Here is a 23,958-nt window from a genome sequence, read left to right as displayed (position 1 = left end):
TTGTGGGGACCCCACTCACAGAGCAGTGGCTTGTGCCACGGATTATGGTTCAAGGTAACCCCCAGCTGAGAGCTCACTCCTCCGCTCTGTCTCTGTAGCCGGCTTCCCCGTTCTAATACCTGCAAGCTCTGCGACACTCAGACACCCCCGATCCTTCTATGACCCCACAGGACCTGAGACCAGTCTGTTCCCGTGTGGGCTTCACCGCAGGATGACCTCTGCAGTGATGTCCCTCAGTGGAGCAGACTTTTTAAAGTTCTGATTTTGTGCTCCATTGCTCTGCCGCTTGCCAGGATCTTCCTGTCGCTTTGGATTCACTTCTCTGCTGGTCCTACCTTCCAGAAAGTGGTTGATTTTCTGTTTCTAGAATTGTTGGTCTTCTTCTCTATGATCTCCTGTTGAATTTGTAGGTATTCGGAATGGTTTAATAAGCTATCTAGCTGATCTCCTGCTACTTGATGTCGTCTCAGTCTGCTACTTCTCCGCCATCTTGACTCCTCCCCCAAACAACATTTTTAATACCAAAATTTGCCTTCAACACATTTCTTTTTCTTTTTTTTTTTTTTAAAGATTTTATTTATTTATTTGACAGAGAGAGATCACAAGCAGGGAGAGAGGCAGGCAGAGAGAGAGAGGAGGAAGCAGGCTCCCTGCTGAGCAGAGAGCCCGATGCGGGCCTCGATCCCAGGACCCTGAGATCACGACCCGAGCAGAAGGCAGCGGCCCAACCCACTGAGCCACCCAGGCGCCCCAACACATTTCTTTTTCAAACTATAAAGCATTAAGATAATAAAATCTAAACAATTAATAACTTTTGGGACTTCATCAAAATCAAAAGCTTCTGCACAGCAAAGGAAACAGTCAAAAAAACAAAGAGGCAACCCACGGAATGGGAGAAGATATTTGCAAATGACAGTACAGACAAAAGGTTGATATCCAGGATCTATAATGAACTCCTCAAACTCAACACACATGAAACAAACAAACACATCAAAAAATGGGCAGAAGATATGAACAGACACTTCTCCAATCAAGACATACAAATGGCTATCAGACACATGAAAAAATATTCCTCATCATTAGCCCTCAGGGAGATTCAAATTAAAACCACATTGAGATTTACACCAGTTAGAATGGCCAAAATTAACAAAACAGGAAACAACATGTGTTGGAGAGGATGTGGAGAAAGGGGAACCCTCTTCCACTGTTGGTGGGAATGCAAGTTGGTGTAGCCTCTTTGGAGAACAGTGTGGAGATTCCTCAAGAAATTAAAAATAGAGCTTCCCTATGACCCTGCAATTGCACTCCTGGGTATTTACCCCAAAGATACAGATGTCGTGAAAAGAAGGGCCATCTGTACCCCAATGTTTATAGCAGCAATGGCCACAGTCACCAAACTATGGAAAGAACCAAGATGCCTTTCAACAGATGAATGGATAAGGAAGATGTGGTCCATATACACTATGGAGTATTATGCCTCCATCAGAAAGGATGAATACCCAACTTTTGTAGCAACATGGATGGGACTGGAAGAGATTATGCTGAGTGAAATAAGTCAAGCAGAGAGAGTCAATTATCATATGGTTTCACTTATTTGTGGAGCATAACAAATAGCATGGAGGACAAGGGGCGTTAGAGAGGAGAAGGGAATTTGGGTAAATTGGAAGGGGAGGTGAACCATGAGAGACTATGGACTCTGAAAAACAATCTGAGGGGTTTGAAGTGGCGGGGGGGGGTGTGGGAGGTTGGGGTACCAGGTGGCAGGTATTATAGAGGGCACGGATTGCATGGAGCACTTGGGTGTGGTGAAAAAATAATGAATACTGTTTTTCTGAAAATAAATAAATTGAAAAAATTAAAAAAAAACAATTAATAAGAAGATTTTAAACAAACAATGGGGCATTATTAAAAAGAAATACTACTTACTACCCACCATTTCATAAGTAAGTATTCTTTACATACAGGATGGTTGAGAAGTTCTATGCGGTTATGTTGTACCATTACCTGAGAAATAAGAAAAGATCAATCAAAATAAATCCTATTAAACTATTAAGCACAAGGTAAGCTTTTTCTTTGATTGTTTTATAATTTTATTTTAATATTGTAAAGTAACACTTTTTTTTTAAAGATTTTATTTATTTATTTGACAGAGAGAGATCACAAGTAGGCAGAGAGGCAGGCAGAAAGAGAGAGGAGGAAGCAGGCTCCCTGCTGAGCAGAGAGCCCGATGCGGGACTCGATCCCAGGACCCTGAGATCATGACCTGAGCCGAAGGCAGTGGCTTAACCCACTGAGCCACCCAGGCGCCCCGTAAAGTAACACTTTTTAATAAAAGTTTGAAATATCAAAATTATAGCAAGAATGTATATTTTGAAAAACAAGCTAGAGAGAACCATTTTGTACATGTGGTTATTTGATTCAGTTTGTCTCTTTCAATTTCTCATTAGTTGAGATAGAATAAGCATTTTAATCTCATACAAAATTACAATTGGAAAGGATACTAAAGATAAAGAAGGAAGCTGAGTTTCTTTCCTTGAAGAAACTCAGGCTTATCTTTCTAGAAGAATTTTTTTTTTTAAGATTTTATTTATTTGTCAAAGAGAGAGAGGGATAGAGAGCAAGCACAGGCAGACAGAATGGCAGGCAGAGGCAGAGGGAGAAGCAGGCTCCCTGCCGAGCAAGGAGCCCGATGTGGGACTCGATCCCAGGACGCTGGGATCATGACCTGAGCCGAAGGCAGCTGCTTAACCAACTGAGCCACCCAGGCGTCCCTCTAGAAGAATTTTAAATAGTATAGTACACATAGTCATTAAATTAGCCTGTAGATTACTAAGTTTTCATGAATTATTGGGAACTACTAGTATCCATTTCAAATTTTTTTTTCTTAGTTGGGGTGGGGGGGAAGAAGAGGGAAAGAAAGAATCTTAAGCGGGCTCCACGTCCAGTGTGAAGCCTGATGCAGGGCTGCTGTGGGGTCTGATCTCACAATCCTGAGATCATCACCTGAGCCCAAATCAAGAGCAGACAGTTAACTGATAGAACCACCCAGGTATCTCCAAATTAATTTTTAATTATTCAAGAAATACATAGAAGAAGTGATGTCAGAAGGTTGGAACAGAAATCCTAGACCCTCCTACACCCATGGAGAGAAGAGACATCAACTTAATAGCAATACCTGGAAAACTATCTTTGTGAGAAATACAGAAACCAGTTAAGAGGTTTGGGCACCCTGAGTGAGCCTGTAGCCAAGAAGAACTGCAATCAAAGACAGCAGGAAATTCATGGCATTTATCACCACAGTCCCTCTCCCAGCACAGAGGAGTGAGGTTAAGAGAAAATTCCTAACTTCTAGCTTCTCCCTGAGGAGGAAAGAGAGGTGTGGAATGTTGTAATTTTGTGGGGAACTTTCCAAGGGACAGGTTTCTGTCTTGCCTGAATCTAAGCACTGAAAGTCCATCTAGACTTTCAGACTTCTGTGCACAGTACTTCCCTATGATGGATCAGCTATCCTTCCAGAAGAACCCCTTTTGGCTCAGGTCCGTCGTGTTTTAAGGCACTATTCAATCTTGCCCAAAGTCCACTAAGTGCAGTGTATTTATTCAAGCAAGCTGGGTTCATATAGATTATTCCTAGTCCGTATCTTATTAAGCATATTAACGTTTTAGAACCTACAAAGATTTTATTTTCTCCTATTCTCACTCTGGTGGTGAAAGCAATACACTCTGATAGAGGTATTGCCTATTCTTTAAATTACAATTTAAAAACCTCCACATACATACACAAAAATTCTCCTGAGTATAGCTGTTAAGTATAGTTACTTTTAGGTCATTTGGCTATGGAGTCTGAACTATAGTAACAACTGCAAAACATAACATACTCCAGCAGAGCTAAAATTCTTTGCATAAAGCTAGTATGCGAGTCAGTTTCCACTGCCAGCCTTGTGGGCATAAAGTCCATGTGACTCTGAATCTTTCCTCTTCCAAATACTCACTAAGCCTTCTAGATAACCACTTAGGTGATGGTTGATACCATGGTCTGTACCAAAGTCTTTCATGCAGAAACATTAATTCATTTAAAGTGAATGAAAATTCCCAGTTGGTCTAGACCAGGGCTGTCCCATAGAACTTACTGTAATGATGGAAATGTCCTATATTTGTGCTGTTCAATAGAGAGCCCCAAGACACATAGTCTACTGAGCACTTGAAATGTGGCTACTGCAAATGAAGAAATAAACTTGTAACTTTACTTAATTTTAATTAGTTTTAAGTAGTCACATGTGGTCAGTGGTTACCTATTAGCACAGATCTAGACCCTAGACCACATTTGGAAATCTAGCCCTCAAATAGGTTTTCTTTTGCTAACACACAGTGTTAATTTGTTGCCAGTGTTTATAAGCTGGGCTGCCCTTCCCACATGGCACTAATTTGTTGATGCCAATAGCTGATCTCTTTTTAAACCATCCAGTAACCTGTTTCCTCTGTAGTTGAGTTTGAGGCCCCTGATTTAGATGCAGTGGATCATATTGGCATGGTTTTTATTGTCCCATCTGCTAGAAATATAAAAGTCCTCTTTGGAATAAGAGCTGGTTTGATGTTAGGTCTCTTGGGCAATTTGGGTCTATACTGTGTATGCTGGGCCTGCTTTCAGATTGGGATCATTCTTCCAGAATGATCTAAGTGATTCTGAAGGGTCAGAGTTTACCATGGATCCCAGTGGTTAGCTGACTTGGAAGCTATGACTCTAAGTTATCAACCTTGAATTTTCCCATGGTTTTGCATGGAGGAAACTCTTAAATATATATGTTTATATTTAGGTGGACAGAGGTGGGGAGCAAATGCCAACTCTCAGCCTATATTGTCCGTGGCTTATTGGATTGTAGGTTGGGGCAGGTTAATAATACGACCATTAGGATTAAAGTGATCAAGAATGTGGAACTTTAAGGTAGATCAAATTATAGCTACTATAGAAAATGACTACTTTCTTTCCTAAAAAATAAGGGGTTAGGACACATGAAGGACAGAGATCTAAAACTATTAATGTTAAATTCTTTCTAGGCCCCTTCCTGAAACTATTGTACCAAAACATTATAGAACCCATGCAGAAACTACCTGGATTATGAAGACACCAGACTTACATTGAGGGTTGTAAGAGGCTCATATGTAACATCCTGTGCAGGTGTTACTTTCTTGGTAAATTCTAATGGACACTGAAGATATGTGAAATTATACTCGATCTGTATAAGATAAAATTTTGAAAAAATTAACAGTCTAGTTTATACCTCCAAAATAGGTCTTGACAAATCAAATATGCAAGACTATCATTCTGCTGAAAATTAAGTAGTTCAAATAAAATTGAGTCATTTTGTCTGAAGAATGTAGATTAAGTTATTTCAAAGAGTAAGTATCTTAGAGGCACCTGGGTGGCTTAGTTGGTTAAGCCTCTGCCTTGGACTCAGGTCATGGTCTCAGGGTCCTGGAATCAAGCCCTGAGGCGAGGCTCCCTGCTCATCAGGAAGTCTGCTACTTCTTCACCCTCTGCCCCTCCCTGCCCCACTCATGTTCTGAAGTTCTCTCTCTCTCTCAAAGATGAATTCTCAAAAGATCACTTAGATCTTTGGAACTTCATTCTTTAGGTGGTACTACTGAAGAAAATATAAAGACTAGAAACAACCCTAAATAATGCTGTTAGAAACAATTAAAATACTGGGAGAAAATGGAGGAAAAATTCTCTCACAAGTAGATGATACAATAGTATGCCAAATGAAGATAATAATTACCAACTTCTGAGATTGTGGAACTCTAGTCACATTTTAAATATTCATTAAAGAATTAGAATAAACTTTAAATTATCATGATAAAATAAACTTACATGGTAGTCTTTGCAAGACTTGTCTCCTGTGGAGGGGATTATGCAACAATCTAAAAGGACCTTTAAGAAAGAAAAAATGGCTAAGATATTAGTCAGAAGACCTACATAAGAGACAGGATTTGATTCCCCTTCTAAAATTATACCGAAGATAGTCCTTTCCCCTCCCTTCATTTCTGGTGCCTCAAAGATAAACTACAATCCATGTCATCAAGGAACAAAGTTTAAAATGTAAAGTGTTTGAACTACCATTGCATGCTTCAGAAACACCACATGATTCAGAAAATGTACCACGTGGTTAAGAATGAAATTACATTTACTAAAATTTGGAGTAAAAAATATTTCATTAGTTTTGCCTAAGATTTGATGTCCTGGGCTTCCAGAGAATATATAAAGGATTCCTTTGCTCAGCATCTTATAGTGACAGTTTATTGTCTCTAATTGTGATCTCACAGCTGAGCACTAGGGTCTTTCTTTGGTCTCGGTGTCATCTTCCATATTGCTCAAGCATGGAGTACTGGATTGGTTTCTGTACCTCACTTGCTGAGCAACACTGACAAAGTATTCATCCAGAGCTGCGTGACAGCATAGCAGGGAATAAATGTTATACACAGCAATACTGACGGCCCTCTACATGCTTAAGAAAAGGAGAGAATGTTTAAGAGATTATTAGAGCCATACCTCTAGGGTGTGTAGGAACAAATATTTTTATGGGGTGTCTATTAACATAAACAATTTCAGTCACCCCCCAATCTGTGTGCTGGCACTGTTCTGGCACCCCAAATTCATCATCCTGAGGAAAAAAAAAATACTGCCCATTTTGCCCTCCTGAATTAGATTCTGGACACAAAGCCCCAGATGACCCCACCATTGTGTCCCCCAAAACTCATAGGGCATCTGGTCAACCCCACTTGCAACTGCAGGGGAGAAACAGGGACCCAGGCTCCACTGAGAGGGCACTGCTGTCCTGGCTGGTCTCAAGCACCATAGGAACTTTAAAACGTTCAATCTCTGTTGGTGACCCAGTAGTGATACTAAGGGTCATAAAAGGCATCATAAAAAATAATAATAATAATGAAGACAAAGCTAGTCAGTAGTGCTGTGTAAAGCAAAACCAAAGAAGCAGATCTGAGACTGAGAATTTTATAACCATCAGCACAGACAAAACAAAGATAGACTGAGGCGGGGCAGGGGGGGGGAAGGGGGGGCGGGGGTTGTGGATAAATCAGGGAGGGGTTATGTAAATTATTCAAATGTGTCATCTGAGGCTAAACTGAAAGACCTTCAAGTTTCCCTATTTAAGGAAAAATTCACAATACTAAAATACAAGGAAATTATAGAAAACGAACTAGAAAATATACAGTAGTGTGGGGTGCCTGGGTAGCTCAGTGGGTTAAGCCTCTGCCTTCTGCTCAGGTCATGATCTCAGGGTCTTGGGATCAAGTCCCGCATCAGGCTCTCTGCTCAGCAGGGAGCCTACTTCCTCCTCTCTCTCTCTGCCTACTTGTGATCTCTCTTTCAAATAAATAAATAAAAATCTTAAAAAAAAATTTTTTTTAAATTTAAAAAACTTTAAAAAACTTTAAATAAAATATACAGTAGTGTAAAAAAGAAAAAACTAATAATCTACAATTGTGATAATTCTTAATATTTTAGTATAATTTCTTCAGTTCTATCCTATGTTTTCCACATGTGACTATTTCTTACATTTTTTTTACTATTATTAGTAACATAGCAGAACACATTACTGTATATAAATCTGTCTGTACCTATGATTATTCATTAGGACAGATTACAACAACTGGAATTACTAAGTAAGAAATTCCAAGACCATTTTAAATTCTGAATTTTTATGTTCCCTTTGATGAAATTTAAGCACCTGAAATGATAATTTATGGACTGGACTAGCTCCAGTTTCTTATTAGGTATTGTAAAGAAAAAAATGTATCTGAAGCACTTAGCACATACCACATGCTTACTGAATAAATAAAAACAGTAAGTCTGAGTAGCTGTAGTACTAACAACCACAGAAGCAGTATAAAAATAGTAGGATGTAGAATATACACCAAGCACCATTCTGAATACTTCGTATGTTTTACCTCTAATTTTTTAAATCACTTCGCAAGATCAGTATCAGCAATACTTTTTTAGAGGTAAAGAAAGCAGAAAACGGGGGTGCCTAGTGGCTCAGTCAGTTAAGCAACTGCCTTCAGCTCAGGTCAGGATCCAGGGCTCCTGGCTCTGCATCATTGCGTCATCAGGCTCTCTGCTCAACTGGGAGTCGGCTTCGCCCTCTCCGTTTGCCTCTCTGCCTGCTCCTACTCTGTCTCTCAGATAAATAAATAAAATATTTTAAAAATTAAAAAAAGCAAGCAAGCAAGCAAAAATGAAGTCCAGAGAGGTGAAATGACTTGCCTAAAGCAGCACAGCAAGAGGCAGAGCCAGGACTAAATCCCAGGACCATCAGGCTCTGAACCGGGCCCTATGTCTCCTGTGTCTCAATGTCTCATTGCCTCCTCCAGGATTTGAATATATTTTTCCCTATGAATGACACTCGACATCCTTCCTCTTCTTTTGATTATTCTATATCTATCCCAATCTTCAAACCTCTAACTTCCCAAGGAGGTCTCCCTTCTAGTTCCTTAAACACTCACATCCTCAACAGTTCATGAGTGTTTGTCTTGTCGGAGTCCAGTCACATGCTGGGTATATGTTTAATCCAGCAGAGAAGCACACATTTGGAGGTCCTTAGAGACCAGGCAGGTAGTGTAAATGAATAAACTGTACCAGCCTTAAAAGCTCTTTCCCACTGTTTCTGAAATGTTGGCTCTTCCTGAGCTGGCTTTTGTCTTCACAGTTTGGGTAGAGGCAAATACAGAGAAATCTCTCTCTACTGCTAGGAGAGCTGTTGCACCAGAATGACAACATATGGCAACAAATAGGAGGCATTAGACAGAGTATATAAAAGGAAAAGTGTTTGCAATGGGAGCAGTGTTTGCCCCATCTAAAGGAAGCAGCTGCTACCAGCCCAGCAGTTCCTTCCTCATGGGGAGGAGGCCCAGTCACCAGACCTTCTGATTTTTACAGGAAGCCAGATATCTGGATCCTTAAGTAGCCTGGTTTTAAATGTTACCAACTACTGTAGCTTTGAGACGATAACATGCATGCCCCCAGAAAAACCAGCTAGAGACTTTATTCAGCCAGCAACGACAATTAGTGGTCTTTGTTCTAGATTTGGATTATTTGAATAAAAAAATCTCCTGACTATATTTTCCTAGATTCCACACAACAACTAACAGCATCCTTTAATCTAAGTAGGTCCTTATTAAATAATTGTTGGCTAACTTCCCTGATTGATAGCCTATGGGAAACAATAAACTACTTTAAAAATGAAAATTACTATTATTTACATTGTGATTACAACAATAATCACAATAATAAATCCTTATATATTATATTATATTATATTATATTATATTATATTATATTATATTATATGTCAAGCATCTACCCAGAAGCAGTTCTGTCTAGACAGCTTACTTTCATGCATTCAGGGAGGTATTCTACCATTTCCATGACTGGACATTTATTGCTTGGAGAATAATGACTAAAAACCTTAAGGCATTCTTCCCATCTGTAAAAAATAACAGTGGTGATAATAATAATACAAACACAAGTCTTAATCTTTCTGTTTGATACAGCAAAGCTACCAGCTGATATTCAAGATTATAACTTTAGAAGAAACCTGAATTTGTTCTAGTGAAACCAGTATGTGAATCAAGATCAATCCATTAATAGGATCTTTGTTCATTAATGGAAATTAGAAATGTAGACAAACTCCAGGATGGCAGTTATAATCACTGTTCTCGTTCTCTAAATGCCTTCTACAGAAGGTAAGCTTTTATCTTCTTCTCATCCTGAAATCATCCTCGTCTTGTTGGGTAGAGAGATTCATAGTCATGTAAATACAATAGCAACACAGTGGGCACATGATAGTTAACATTCAATCCATGTACATAATCATGTGTTGCATTAAACTACAAAACATGTGTCAAGTACATTAATAAGCATGGATTCTGCCAGGAGATTGCATAGCCTGCTCCTTTCTTCAACACCATCCAGTTGGACAGAGTAAGAAGATACTTATGATCACAAGAGGGAAATAAATCCCCAACAAGAAGTAGAGACATTTTCCTCTGAGATCTGATCTAGGTCTTAAGAGACTACTTTTAAAAAGTACCCAAATTTTCTGTTAACCTTATCAGTAAAACCCATCTAGAATATCTACATAATCAGTAGAAAACTTCCAGTTTTACATTTGCAGTGACTAGTGTTTCAAAGAAGTGATCAGCAGGAGGAACTTGAGATCAAAATACAGGCTTGATCTGTCTTGAATAGGACAAGGTTCATCTCTGTGTTCGTGACTGGGTGATACTGGGCCCTTGAGCATACCTGTGATTATACAAAAAGTTTATGTATGAAAAGTAGAACAGACGACCCTCCAACTTCATCATTAAAACTTCATAGAGGATGGTTTAAAAATCCACAACCACAAAAGATCCTGTGTTAAGGGAAATTCCAGTAGATGGCCTTGTAACAGCATGGGTATGCCCTGGAGATTATTATTTTAATTTTTATTTATTTTTTTAATTTCTTTTCAGTGTTCCAGAATTCATTGTTTATGTACCACATCCAGTGTTCCATGCAAAACGTGCCCTCCACAATACCCACCACCAGGCTCACCCAACCTCTCACCCCCAGCCCCTCCAAAACTCTCAGATTGATTTTCAGAGTCCATAGTCTCTCATGGTTCGTCTCCCCCTCCAATTTCCCCCAACTCTCTTCTCTCCATCTCCCCATGTCCTCCGTGTTATTTCTTATGCTCCACAAATAAGTGAAACCATATGATAATTTCCCTGGAGATTATTTTCACCAACATCCAGTTTCGACATTTCTTTTGGTAAAAGAGTGTTGGGCAAATTCATGGAGATCAGGGCAGAGTGTGGTAGACAAAGACAAAACTACACATGCCTGAACCCCATGAGTCTTACATGGGTGTTATGAAGGTGATCTATGCTCCCAGAATTTACAGATGAAAACCAAAAGCCAGAGAGGTTAAGTAACATGTCTGTTGCTACCCAAAGAGTTAATTAAAAATTTTATGTAAACAATTGCTGTTTAAGGAATGTTAATAGCTGAAACTTACTCTTTTCCTATTTCCTCTCAGGTTGTGTTATCATCCCATGTGCCCAGAGGACACTAAATGACAATGGGATAGGAAGACAGCATACCTTTTGTTCTTGATGGTCGTAAGAACCACCTCCTTCCTCTTATTGTGAATTGCAACATGCAAAAAGGAGGCCTGCTGCTTGTTCAGGACGATGTCAGCATCGTAGCTCAGAAGAAGTGCAACGGCTTTGGCATGGCCTTCCCTTGCAGCAAAGTGAAGCGCAGTGTTCTTTTAGAAAAAATAGAACACAGCTGGGGTGCCTGGGTGGTTCAGTTGTTAAGCATCTGCTTTCAGTTCAGGTCATGATCCCAGGGTCCTGAGATCAAGTCCTGCATCAGGCTTCCTTCTCCCTCTCCCACTCCCCATGCTTATAATCCCTCTCTTGCTCTGTCAAATAAATAAAATCTTAAAAAAAGGAAAACTAGAACAAAGAAAATCCAGTAACAATGGCTGGTCATCCTCTGGCTATTTTTCTGCTTTCATTGTTGAACTGCTTAAAATAAATTATTTAACAACTTAACTATTTAATACCATAATACATGAAATTTAAAGCCAGTGTTCAGAATCAGGCTTTGCATAATGAGTTTATAGTTTGAACATTTTGTGTGTGTGTGTGTGTGTGTGTGTGTGTGTGGTAGGGAAGGGGTGCTGTGTGTGTGTATATATGGAATTACATACTCTCTTTGTGCAGTGGGATGATTCCACAGGATAAATGACAAATTTTCAGGGTAAGGATACTGGAGTGACCACAGTATACTTCCAAGAGATTTATGATCTTAGAGCAATAATTTCCAGATTTGGGGTTTTCACAGGCTTGTGAAATTTAAAAAAAAAAAAAATGAGATATAGCTAGAAGGTTGCCAGTCTTTAATTTTGCCCCATAGAGACATTTTGAAAAGCAGTGAAAACTCTCTATCATTTCATGAAAGAATGTGCACTTATTTAATACACTCCATAAAAAGAAGGAGAACTTCATAGCAGAATAAACAATAGTCCTTCAAATCCAATACACTTAGTTTTATGAAGACCTATCCCTGACTTCATTTTTCTTGGTTCACCGGGGAGTAGTGAAAATTTTTTCATCGATCTACATGGGCCTGTGGAGTCTCCGTGAGACTTAAGAGGTGTTCTCAACATGCATCCACCCCGTTGGCATTCTTATTCTTTTCCCCCTGCAGAGTAAGAACCCGAAAAAGAGTATGAATGCAGAAAGGAAAGAAAGAGAGTGGCTAAGAAGGCAGCTTTCTTGTAATTTTGGAAGTTTCTCCTACGCCAAGACATTGGGCAGGTATGAGGAGCACAGTACTTACCCCTTCTTCATCTAGCTGATCTGTGCACTTCAAGTTAGTGTCAAGAATGACCTTCATGGTCTGAGTGTACCCGCCTAAGGAAGCATGATGCAAAGCAGTCCAGCCATTGTGGTCACTGTGAAAGAGTTAAGAAAAAACTGTGCATTCACTTCACAGGTGAATCATGGGAAAGGATGCTACCCACTGGAAAGGTGACAACAAAAAAGCCTGTCTAAGTTCTAGCATCTAAATATTACATATTTCTAACAAATGAGCTAATTTCAAGCTTCATGGTCTTAAATAACCTTTCTAGAATGTGATTCATACACACTTTTTAATTTAGCAGATTAACATATAAAAGCACATAAACATCTGGAGGTAGGTAAAACTAGAGTTAGCATGTCTGTGCTGTTCATATTTTTTTCAAGGCTGTAATGTACTTATACACACTATCTTGAATCTGGTTTTATTCTTTCATCAACTATCACATCAAAAATTTTCCATGATGGGGGTGGTTGGTACCTGGCTGGCTCAGTCAGTAGAGCACATGTCTCCTGATTTCGGGGTTGTGAATTCAAGCCCCATGGTGGGTGTACAGATTACTTAAAAATAAATTCTTTAAAAAAATTCCATGATGGTAGTATTAGTCTTCATGGCCACTAGGTATTGCTAATAATCATAATAATAATATCACCTTAAGATGCTTAGCTTAATGCTCCTTATTCTTCTAAGTGTTCAGGTCTGAAGAGAGCATTCCTCTTGTGCTCTCAAAGATGCTTTTTTAATCCCTTTAGAAAATGTTTGTTGTTTCTAACAGAAGTTCAAGATATAAATACAATGAAGGCCTGTCATTTTTCCAAATTAGAGATGAAAAAAAAAAATGAGATCCTGGCAGAATTTAATTTCAGTGCTGGTGAGCAATTACTTTAAGGTACAAAGTCCACATTGTCATTTCAGTTATTATGATGTCATTAAGCAACAAATTTCTGGCCTAGATCCATTTGGTATCCCCTTTGCATGTCCACTGCCTGGTGGCCCCTTGGAGGTAGGAGGGAACTGAGCAGAGCATTCCTTTTGCAGCTGCAGCCCTACTTTGCATGACCGGTGCTCTGATTAAAAAAATAATAATAAATGCACTTTTGAACTTAGCCTATTAAGCTCTTTGCCTCCCTGCTGTAAAATTAGAAAATAGCTCACCAAACTTCTATAGAACTTTTCTTTTTACAAAGATGTCATTTAATTATACTACATTTTTTAATGCTTAATTATTTTGTCTTTGATCTTTTTGTTAGACTTCCTATAAGTATAATGAAATTTAGGAATTCTTAACGTCTGGTGTTGCAACACAAAAGGAGCTTTTCATGTTCATCGTCCATCAGACTGAATGAAAAAGTCTGAATTTGTATGGGGTGTGTGTGCACATGTATCTGTATAAAGGGATGGTAGCATGATAAAGCCAAATATCAAGAGCTGTATTTAAAAGGTTCTGAGAACTACTTTCCACAAAGCCACTTATTCTGTGACCTCAAATGAAGTTTTCAACTTTATAAATTATGACATCTTTGTCTGTCAATCAGAAATAATACCGATGTACCTTTCAATATTTGAGAAGTCATATATGTTTTGAGGATTAAGTAAGATGGATAAAAGTACTTTGTGAGAAAATCAGCTATCATAATTAAAAAATAACATAGAAAAACAGCCAGAATATGGCCAATTAAAAAGAATATATAAATATTTTGATGACATATCCTTACCTGAGAAATAATGCACCTTTTTTCAGAAGAAGTTGAACTACTTTATCATGCCCATTTTTTGCGGCTAGGTGCAGAGGTGTCATTCCATGAAGGTCACCTTCATTCAAAAGCCTCGTGTCACTCATGTCTTGCAGAAGCCTCTGACAAGTTTTGATTCGCCCATAACTTGAAAAAATTAGGTTTCATGTTCTCAAAGCAAATATTAAACAGAAAGAAAACATGCTCATATATTGTATAAACTGACCCTTACCTGGCTGCAAAATGTAAGGGTGATTTCTTATCTTTACTTTTGGAATGAATGGACACATTAAAGTCAAGTAGGTTATTTACAGAGACAGGAATCCCATGTCTACACGCATAATGTAGAGGGGTACACCCGTCATCATCTTCATCCATTACCAGTTGTTTAATATGCTGCATCTATGGAAAAAAACAAATATTCTAAATATAGTTTTGTTTTCATGCTAATATACTATTTTTCAAATTATTCTGTAGGACAGTATTTCCCAATAAGGATCAATATGTGTACCTTGAGGACAAAAATATAGTAACTTAAAGGTACTAGAGTAAAATAAATATGGATAATGGTATATGCTCTGCCTCCCTAAAATGTATATTACTGTATTAAGGGCTCTGAAAAATCCTAAGGATAAAAAATGTACCTAACTGTTCAACTGAGTATTTTCTAAATGTGTTTGCTAAAGGCCACCCCTTTCAGCCCTCCTTTTACATTCTTCCCCCAAATAACACTTAAGAGCTTAATGCTAATGTGTTCTGTTAGGCAAAAGGGATAAGATGCTGAAACTAGATTTACTTTATTTTTATATGACTATGAAATAAAAAGTGAATACAAAATGAGCACTTCATCCAATCAATAAATTATTTTTGTTTAAAATGTTCAAATAAAAGTATTTTTATTCTTTGTTAAAGACTTTGACAATATGAAAATCTACTTATTACAAAAATATGATGAACTTCAGATATATCTCATAGTCACTCAGTATGTGCTGGTGAATATAAATATGGAGATAACATTTCAACCTGTCAAATCAAATACATATAAATTTTTCTTAACTGATGATGAAATACTGCTAATTGACTCATGCACCTGGCTTTTCCACTGATAAGCAATTCATAATGGTTAAAAGAATGAAGGAAAGCTGACTTATTATAGATGGGGATATATGGGAACTGCTTGTAACTTGGAAAATTCAATACCAATGAAATGTATTATCATAATCATCATGTGTTCAAATATGGCATCTTTATTTTAAAATAATTTTTAAATTCCAGAGTCAGACTTCATAACAATAAAAATCATAATAAGCAAAATTATTGTATTCTTCATCGAACCCAACTCAGTTATGGAAATTCACATATATATATATTACCTGCATAAACTCAGGTTGCAGATTTTTTAATCCATGAGGCTGCTGTACCGTCAAATGCAAAAAATTACGTCCAAGATGATCTTTTATGTCTACACGGGCACCTAAGAAAACACAATATAAATATAATTTCTACTTATTTATTTGAAGCATGACCTATGGCAGATTTTCAATTTAAGAAAACAAAAGTTTTTTATTTACTTAAAACTTTGTCAAACATTAACTTACAGGAAACTTTATTTAGATAACAAAACTGTATTTAAAATTGGTTTACCTAGGTGTTTGTGTGTGTGAGTGTGTGTGTGTAGAGGCAATAGAGACTAGATGATTTGTTATGTCAATTAATATATGATAGCTTAGCTTTTAAAGCATAAAATATAAAGATGGAGAGATTAGATATCAAGAAAAAAGGACAGTAGCTCTCCACTCTGTAATCTTCACATCGGGTTAGTACCTACAATGGGGACAGTCAAAGCATCCACACCACAGGATTAATAATTGAGAGAATGTAGTTAAAATGTTCATGAGTGTGCCTGTAATAAAATTCTTACTTTATAAATGTTGTCTATTGTTATTCCGAAATTTTCTTTTAAAAAATATCACACCTTTACTGGACTGAAAATTATTCCAAACAGGGAAATTATTCTCTATATCTTTGTATTCACAGCATCTGGCCCAAAACATGGTACACAATAAATGACCAATAAATGTTTAATATTAAATTGAGTAGTAGTTCTAAAAGCTTGGATTGGCCCCTCATGGTACCTTTAGAGAGTAGCAAATTTACAATATTCCAAGATGCAGAGGCAGTTGCTAATATAAGTGGAGAACGTCCTTCCGAATCGGTGCTATTAATATCTGCTCCCTAAAATAAAACAAGTTATTCAACAAAGAGTTTATGAACAAATTAGCTTACACTGCAATCAGCAAGTGATGTTAATTCATTAAAATAGAGTAACCATTATAGGGCTAGCACTCAAGTACATGACTAACTACAGAACTACTTAGAATTTCCCTCTAATTCTTATGTTGTAACATCAGAAATCAAGACATTCTTTTACAGTTTTAACAACAAAAATTATCCTCACATGTTAACCTTTTGATTGACATCTGGCGACAGATCAATGTTACTCTAAGTAACATCAATGTTAATGTTAGTAAAAATGTTACTAAATCATAAAAATAAAATCCTCCCACCTATAGCAACAGTTTAGTTCTCAATGTAAGAAAATACTTTTAAATATCCATGATATATCCATGATATATCTTCCAAATTTATTGCATATGTGATTTTTAAAACATTCATAAGTAGTTGTTCACTTTTTTAAAAAATCCATTTCATCTGAAATAGATGAACTGAAACAACTGAACTGAACTAATTCAGATCCTACAGTGAAATTTTAGCCAAATATTTGAGACAATTTATATTTAAAAGTCACAGATATTTTAAATGACTAAGTCAGTATTTACCATGATGTGTTAATTCTAATACTTTACATGACCAGAAACAGGGCTTAAAAAAGTTCATGGAAAGAATTTGATCTTTTGGACAGGATAATAAAAATAACTTAAGCTCCAGCTGTGGCTAGTTCCCTGTTTGGGGGGGGTGGGGACCCAGCAAGTACAGACGAATGATAGCACCAGCAGCCCCTTTGAAAATCTCATGTTGGTTAGTGAGGTTGCCAGGTGACATGGCTGCATTTATAGGAAACCATGCATGACAAAACTACGGCATATAATGAATCTTTCCAGGATTCCTCTATGTAAATATCACAATTTCAATAGTAGCTATTCACAACAAACCCACAACAAACACTACAAATAGGATTACACTTTTGCTGATACAGTGGGGCTTCAATAAATACATCATATATTCGTTTGTGTAAACGACTTGTTAAAATTTAACTCAAAAGCCAACTGAGTAAGTACCCTTCTCAGAATGAAAAAGACAGTGTGCTTTCACTTGTGGCAGACTTTAGACAGTATTTTTAATTTCTCAGTTTTTCCTTGTTTGAAAGATGGCACTGAGGCAGCTGGGGTAGAAGCTTACAGTGAATGGTGGAGGCGACTCCTGCTGCCCATCCTGCTTCCACCTGGAAAGCTTGTTGCGCATGGAAGAGTCATCAGAGTTGCGAAGCCTAACCCTCTTCTAGGACTGGTTCACAGAACTGTCCTTGCCATGTACTCACCAACCCCCAACACTAAAAACATGGATCCAGGTATCAAAAGTACACTTTGGTACTTCTGACCAAATACAAGGCAATGACATCTGGTCAGGAATGTATTCATACACAATACAGCCTATTTGTAAATGTGTCAGTCATCTTTTTGTAAACTTTTTTGCTGAGAAGCAACAAATTAAAGTTCGGCTTATTTGAACATTTGTATTATTTAATTATATGATTGTTCAACTGAAAATAGTAATAAAATAAAAAACTTTCTATGGAATAGTTACCACTGAAATTAAGTAGTCTGCCAGTTCATGGTGATCAAATAGTGAGGCTCTGCAAAGAGAGTGACACGCATATTAAGGGACTACTGATAGAGAAAATAAAGCTACTATACTGCACTTTAAAGGTCAATTAAAATGATCATTTAACAACATAATGAAATGCTAGGCAATCAATAACCTTCCAAAATGTATAACTGACTGTGATGAGGATAATATTTTCAAAGTCAAAGAACAGAGAAAGTTCAAATACATCACAAGATTTCCCTCCTCATCTTTTAGTAAAATGATTTTCTCCTTGTAAAATCACCATGAAGATGTTAAGTGAATAGTAACAGCTGTCCTAAGAGCTGAAAACAAGACAGAGGAACTGGTTGTTATCTCCATGATCATGGGGAATAAAAACAGTTGCATACAAGATGCACCTAAAATTCACTGGCAGTGTTCAAAATGCCCTCTTTGCCAAAAGTTAAAAGGCAGCATTATTTTCCTAAGGTTTTATGAAGCCAAAAACAAATTGTGGGGAACACTGAAGTCACTTTGGTATTATCTCACAACCAGTCATAAGGATAATATTAATAAAGCAAGTAAAAACTTTCAATCTACATTACAGCATCTCTGTAATAAATATTAATACTAATGACTGAAAATTTTGTTTCCTATTGCAAATCTTCTTTCTTTGTTCCTATTTAAGATGATCTCAGCTATTTAGACTTTGTATATAAATTTTAGAACTGGCTTGTCAATTTTCACCCCAAATTCACAAGAGGTTGTATTACATTTAAATTACATTAAATATGTTTAGCAACTGTAGAAAATGAATAACAACATTAAGGCCCCATTTGACTTGTTCTTCTATCTCCCCAGTCTAGAGTTTTGCTCAAACTGTGGACTGCAGACCAGCGCTGGCACCACCTGGGAGAGGTCCATTACCAATGCAGATTCTCAGTAGATCTTAACATTGAGGCTGGGAGAGGTTAATGACTTGCCAAATATTACACAGCCAGGTAGGGCTGGCACCCTATTCCCCTTCCTCCAAAGTTCACTGTTTCAGTCATAACAAGGAACTGGGGTCTTTGCACTATGATAACTAAAAGAATTCTAGCCCAAAGAGCAAACTTCACTTTGAAGCTCAACATAAACTCCAAATGTCACTGGCTATTAAAAGGACATTCCAGGATTATAGATCAGTATTAGGTTAATCAAAATTGGACTGAATGGATGCAAGAAATCTACAGCCAATCCAAGTTGAGTATGTCCAGCTAAAGTAGTCACCAGGTTGAGGACACTTACAGGTCAGCTGAATGATTTATTTTTCTAAAATAATTCCTTCTTATGCGTACTTGTACATTAAAGCTGTGACCCAAATGGACACATTTTATTTACACCCTGATCACTGGGTTTCTAAATTGGCTTAAACCTGGAAATAGTTTATAGCGTTTTAAAAAGTTCCCGAGACCATTCCAAAGAAGCTGGGAGTTTATAAATTACTGCCCTGATACTAATACATGGGTGTTTGAGAATCTCCAGTCTGGAGGTTAATCAATTGTTTTTGTTCTGATTTAATAGCCATTTTCATATCACCAACCTTTTATTCACAAATGCCAGTTTGTGTGTGTGTGTGAGAGAGAGAGTCAGGGACAGAGAGAGGGAAGGCTCACTTCAGCTACTTCTTTCACTCACTCAGGAAGTATTTACTCCTTGTTTTCCCTTCTCAGTCCATACTGCCTGCTTTCTGCCTTTGCATCTAGCAAGCCTACAGTTTCAGATGCTTTTTTTCTCTGATGTGTATTTCTGTTAAACTCTCATCTTATTTGGAGCTTGGCCACCATCTCCTAAAAACTGTTTTGAAAATATTTATAACTATGAGGGTGAGTGGAAAGGGTTAGGAACAGTGGAACATCCAGATGGATCTGCTCCATTATCTCCACTAAAAATAAGGAAAAGACACACATAAGGAATTGAAACAAATAAGAAAAGGCTTAGAAAAGCATGTATGTTGCTATCCGGAGCATATAAAAGATTAGTCTTGAGCCTATATTCACTGGCCTAAGAAACAATCCAGAACATGCCACTGGAGACTTTATTCTTAGAAAATCTATTTAACACTCTAATTCCAGAGGAACACAGAGATTCCATTTGAAACATAGGATCTTTATCTCTGTTCTTTTCTTTTAAATGATAGAATTTCCGCTACTATGAGTGCTAACTTTTTCTTGGAGGGTACACTTTAACACATGCAGACTAAAAACGTGTACACCCAATGATAGGCAGGAAACTTGCCTGTGAAGGAGTGTCTCATGATTTCCATCCACTGCGTTGACGATATCGCTGCTACCAGAATAAGAGGATATCATCAGCTTAACAATCTCAGTGGCTCCCTGGGTGGCAGCAAAATGAAGGGGTGTGCACTTCCCATTCTGCAAAGAGTTTTAATATCAGAACCAATATTTAAGTCCAAACTTAAGGATATAACCTAAATTCAGCTGTGAGTTTTTTCTTCCTAGATCAACAAAATCAAGTATTAATATAAGATTCACAGTGAACAATTCTTCCTTGAAATCTGAGGGCTTTTGACAGCTCTGACAGTACCTCTACTATCATTATCAGTATCATTATCCGCCCATATTTGTGTTTGAAAGTGTTGTGGGTAGCTCTCAGAATTCTTTGGCTAGGTTGAAATGTGATATTCTCTTGTTCTGCTTCTATCTGAACAGCAAAAAATGATGCCTGCTGCAACCTAAATTAACTGTAAAAGAGCAATAAAGCATTCTGGAGACTAATTTACGACAACCCTAAATAAAAGCAGCATGTAGAACATGAACAATTACTTCCATCAGTTCCAACTGTGCACCGTTGTCCAAGCACATTTTAATCATCTCCAAGTCACCACTTTGAACAGCCATGTGCAGGGGGCTAGATTTCCCATTATTCACAAAATTAATGTGAGACTGTCTACTATATCCATGTTCTTCACCTTCAGAGGAAAATAGAATTCAAAAGAACAAACATTATAAATACAAGGATATTTTTAAAAAAGGGATATTTAGACTTATATAAAAGCCTCTATGTAAACTCTATTAAATATTTTTTCAAATTAATAGCATTGAGTACAACAGGCTTCTTTATAGTACATAATGTATGAAAACTTCTACTTACCAAACTTTAATATTATTTCCATGCATTTTTTGGCACCTGAGAACGCAGCCTGGTGAATAGGGAAACATCCCCATTTATTTGATTTACATGGCTGAGCTCCTTTATTTAACTGGAAGAAAAGAAAGGAGAAAAAAAAAAGTCAACTGATCCAAGCGAAAACCCAAATCACAAGGATAAACAAGAATTAATTGCCACTCTTAGGTCATTTCATTATTCTGTGCCTAGGTAACACTATATAGAAAAGGTTCATAGGACAGGAAATCTAGGGAAGGAGGTAATTGTGGAAGGAGACTAGGATTATGAACTAGAGATACTTTGTATTTTCTAAAGATGAAGTAACAATGTAGACACAAAAATATCAATCTTGATACTCCAACTAAAGTCAACACATTTTTCAATGAAATTAATGAAGTGTTTTAAAACATTACCATGACCTCTCCTATATCTATGTTCAATACATAAATAAAGTGATATTTCCCAAATTCCTTTCCTCTCATTTATATAAAATTAATAAATGGTAAGACCAGCACTCTTGTTAAACTATGAAAATCAGGTATTTTCATTAACGGAAATTCTCTACTAAAAGAATGAAATTCAGGTATTTTCATTAGTAGAAATTCTCTACTAAAAGAATGTTACCTTGATCTCTGAGTCCGTTATTTTCAACTATCATTTTTTATACAAGCAGGAAGCTGTGAAGAAGCAAATATTACCTACACTCTCACTTCTGAGGAGCAGTGTTGGTTTACATTTTAGGAAACAACTGTTTTTGTCTTATTTCTTTTCAAAAGTAATTTTGTGTACACTGTGTGATCATTTTGTTCAAAAAGTTCTACATTCTTTAAAAATATGATTTTTAAGTACATATTGCATTTTTGGATACACAAAACTTTATACAATAAATCCCTATTACTGAACTTCTGCTTTTTTTCAAGTTTTCTCCCTCTGATATATGTACCACTAGCATTAATATCAATAATAGGTTTAATTATCTCCTTGGAATATATTCCAAGAATTGAAATTGGTGAATTAAAAAGTATTCACACCCACAGTGAATGAAATTCTTTGATTCATCAAAATTTCTCTAACCCTGAATATCAAATCAATAACTTTGTTTCCTCCAATTTAAGAGATTAAAAAAAATCTCATTATTTCAATAGGTTTCTCTGTATTAGAGAAAGTAATTAAACTTCATGTGTTCCTGGCCAATTTTCTGTAGCATTTTCCATACATATTTGTAAGAATACCTTAAAGATACATTTTTATCCATTTAAAGATAAAGAAATGGATAATCATATGCTTAGTCTGTTCACATCAACTGGTGTGCTATAATCAGATACTAAACTATTTGTACATTCCCTGGATAAAGCCGATGAAGTACACTTTTGATGATTAAAATCAATTTTGCCAGAATTTTTAAGATTTTTGCACCTATATGTTTATATGTAAAATTGGTCTAAATTTTTCTTTTGAGGAAAACTGGCAAATTTTAGAATTGTTACATTTGCTTCTTAATATTAATCTGGATATTTTCACTCTTTTCTTGTGCTATAAAATAGTTACCTGAAATGAAAACCTTTTCCTTACAAGTTTGAAAGAACTTATAAAATCTATAAAAGCTTGTAAAATTAGCTGACTACAGAGCTTAATAATGCATTTTTAATATTTTTATAGTTCTTTATATAAATTAGAATTTTTTGGCTAATTACTAAATTTCAACTACTTTTAACTATTTACACATTTAAAAATGAATTTCCAATTTTTTAGAATAGGATTATTCATACTGATCTTTTGTCATCTTAATATTTCCTATTGTATCCAGATAAAGTCCTCCATGATTTGCAATTCATCTTTTTCTCTTTTATTTAGACTTGCCCCATACCAACTCTATTGTATCATCTTTTTCAAAGAAACAAATCAACTTGTCAAATAATTCCAAAAATCATTAATATTTGTTTTCAAATGTGCTGTTCCTTTATTACAATTTTCTTTTATTTTATTTGAGGCTCTCTTTCTAAATTCTTGGTTTAAGTGTTAATTCATTTACTTTTTGTCCTCTTTTTGGTCCAATCATAACAGTTTATAGGAATATGTATTTTTTCTCCAAACATGTAATTAAGTTGTTAGAACTTATTTGTAAATTTAAATATTCAGGAAGATATTCTAAAATTATTTTTATTTTCTTACTCTCTGGGATAGCGAAGAGAAAAAAAATCAAGCAGCAAAAATATATACCCTCGTCTGAATAGCATACAAGTTCTTAAGCGATAGTTGAAAGAAAGCTTTTTCTGGAATTCTAATACCACACTCAGAAGGGACACTATGTAGGGTAGGAGTCAGTCATTTCAGATGGGCATCTCCAGAGTTTCAGTGGACCACCCCAGGAAATCCCACCAGAGAGAGGACTGGCCCTACTTTTAGGGCTGTGGCCAAGGACCTCAGTCATTATGACAAATAGGGCTCCCTTTCTGAGAATCCATGGCGGCAACTTCTAGTCCTAGGAACATGAAAGTCCATGTCTCTTGGCTTTTATTTCATGAGCCCAACAGGAAGTTTGCAGTCGACTGTGTTTATCTCTCCTCAGACTATTCAGAAGCTCAGAGTCAAAACTATGGTCCACGTTTACTAACATCCAATCTACTATACTTTGTATTTTGCAGTCTAGCCTGACCAGCAGCTTCATCTTTATTTTTGCGGTCTGTACTTTCTTGTCACTTGGTTCTCCTCCCATTTTCTCCAATGTTTTCTTGTGAATCTTCTGTAAACAATCTCAGATTGATTTAAGGAGTGTGCACAAATACAGAAACACACAGAACTATTT

General features: G+C 36.7%; 1 protein-coding gene across 1 annotated transcript in view; it reads right to left on the bottom strand.

The window, feature by feature from the left end:
• Positions 1-23,958, bottom strand: part of TRPA1 (transient receptor potential cation channel subfamily A member 1) — a 64,340-nt gene that overhangs the window by 22,333 nt on the left and 18,049 nt on the right. The window contains exons 5-18 of the mRNA XM_044244465.1: positions 21,138-21,246; positions 20,810-20,955; positions 20,262-20,398; positions 17,985-18,033; positions 16,295-16,394; positions 15,533-15,633; positions 14,392-14,561; positions 14,142-14,306; positions 12,406-12,520; positions 11,157-11,323; positions 9,406-9,499; positions 5,869-5,928; positions 5,135-5,233; positions 1,934-2,004 (exon numbers count right to left, since the gene is read on the bottom strand). Of these exons, the coding sequence (XP_044100400.1) occupies positions 1,934-2,004; positions 5,135-5,233; positions 5,869-5,928; positions 9,406-9,499; positions 11,157-11,323; positions 12,406-12,520; positions 14,142-14,306; positions 14,392-14,561; positions 15,533-15,633; positions 16,295-16,394; positions 17,985-18,033; positions 20,262-20,398; positions 20,810-20,955; positions 21,138-21,246 (1,583 nt within the window). The remainder of the gene's footprint in view (positions 1-1,933; positions 2,005-5,134; positions 5,234-5,868; positions 5,929-9,405; positions 9,500-11,156; positions 11,324-12,405; positions 12,521-14,141; positions 14,307-14,391; positions 14,562-15,532; positions 15,634-16,294; positions 16,395-17,984; positions 18,034-20,261; positions 20,399-20,809; positions 20,956-21,137; positions 21,247-23,958) is intronic.

Source organism: Neovison vison, chromosome 4 (assembly GCF_020171115.1).
Source record: "Neovison vison isolate M4711 chromosome 4, ASM_NN_V1, whole genome shotgun sequence".
Lineage (NCBI taxonomy): Eukaryota > Metazoa > Chordata > Mammalia > Carnivora > Mustelidae > Neogale > Neogale vison.
Note: the sequence above shows the minus strand (reverse complement) of the source record. Positions and strands in the feature narration are given on the sequence as shown.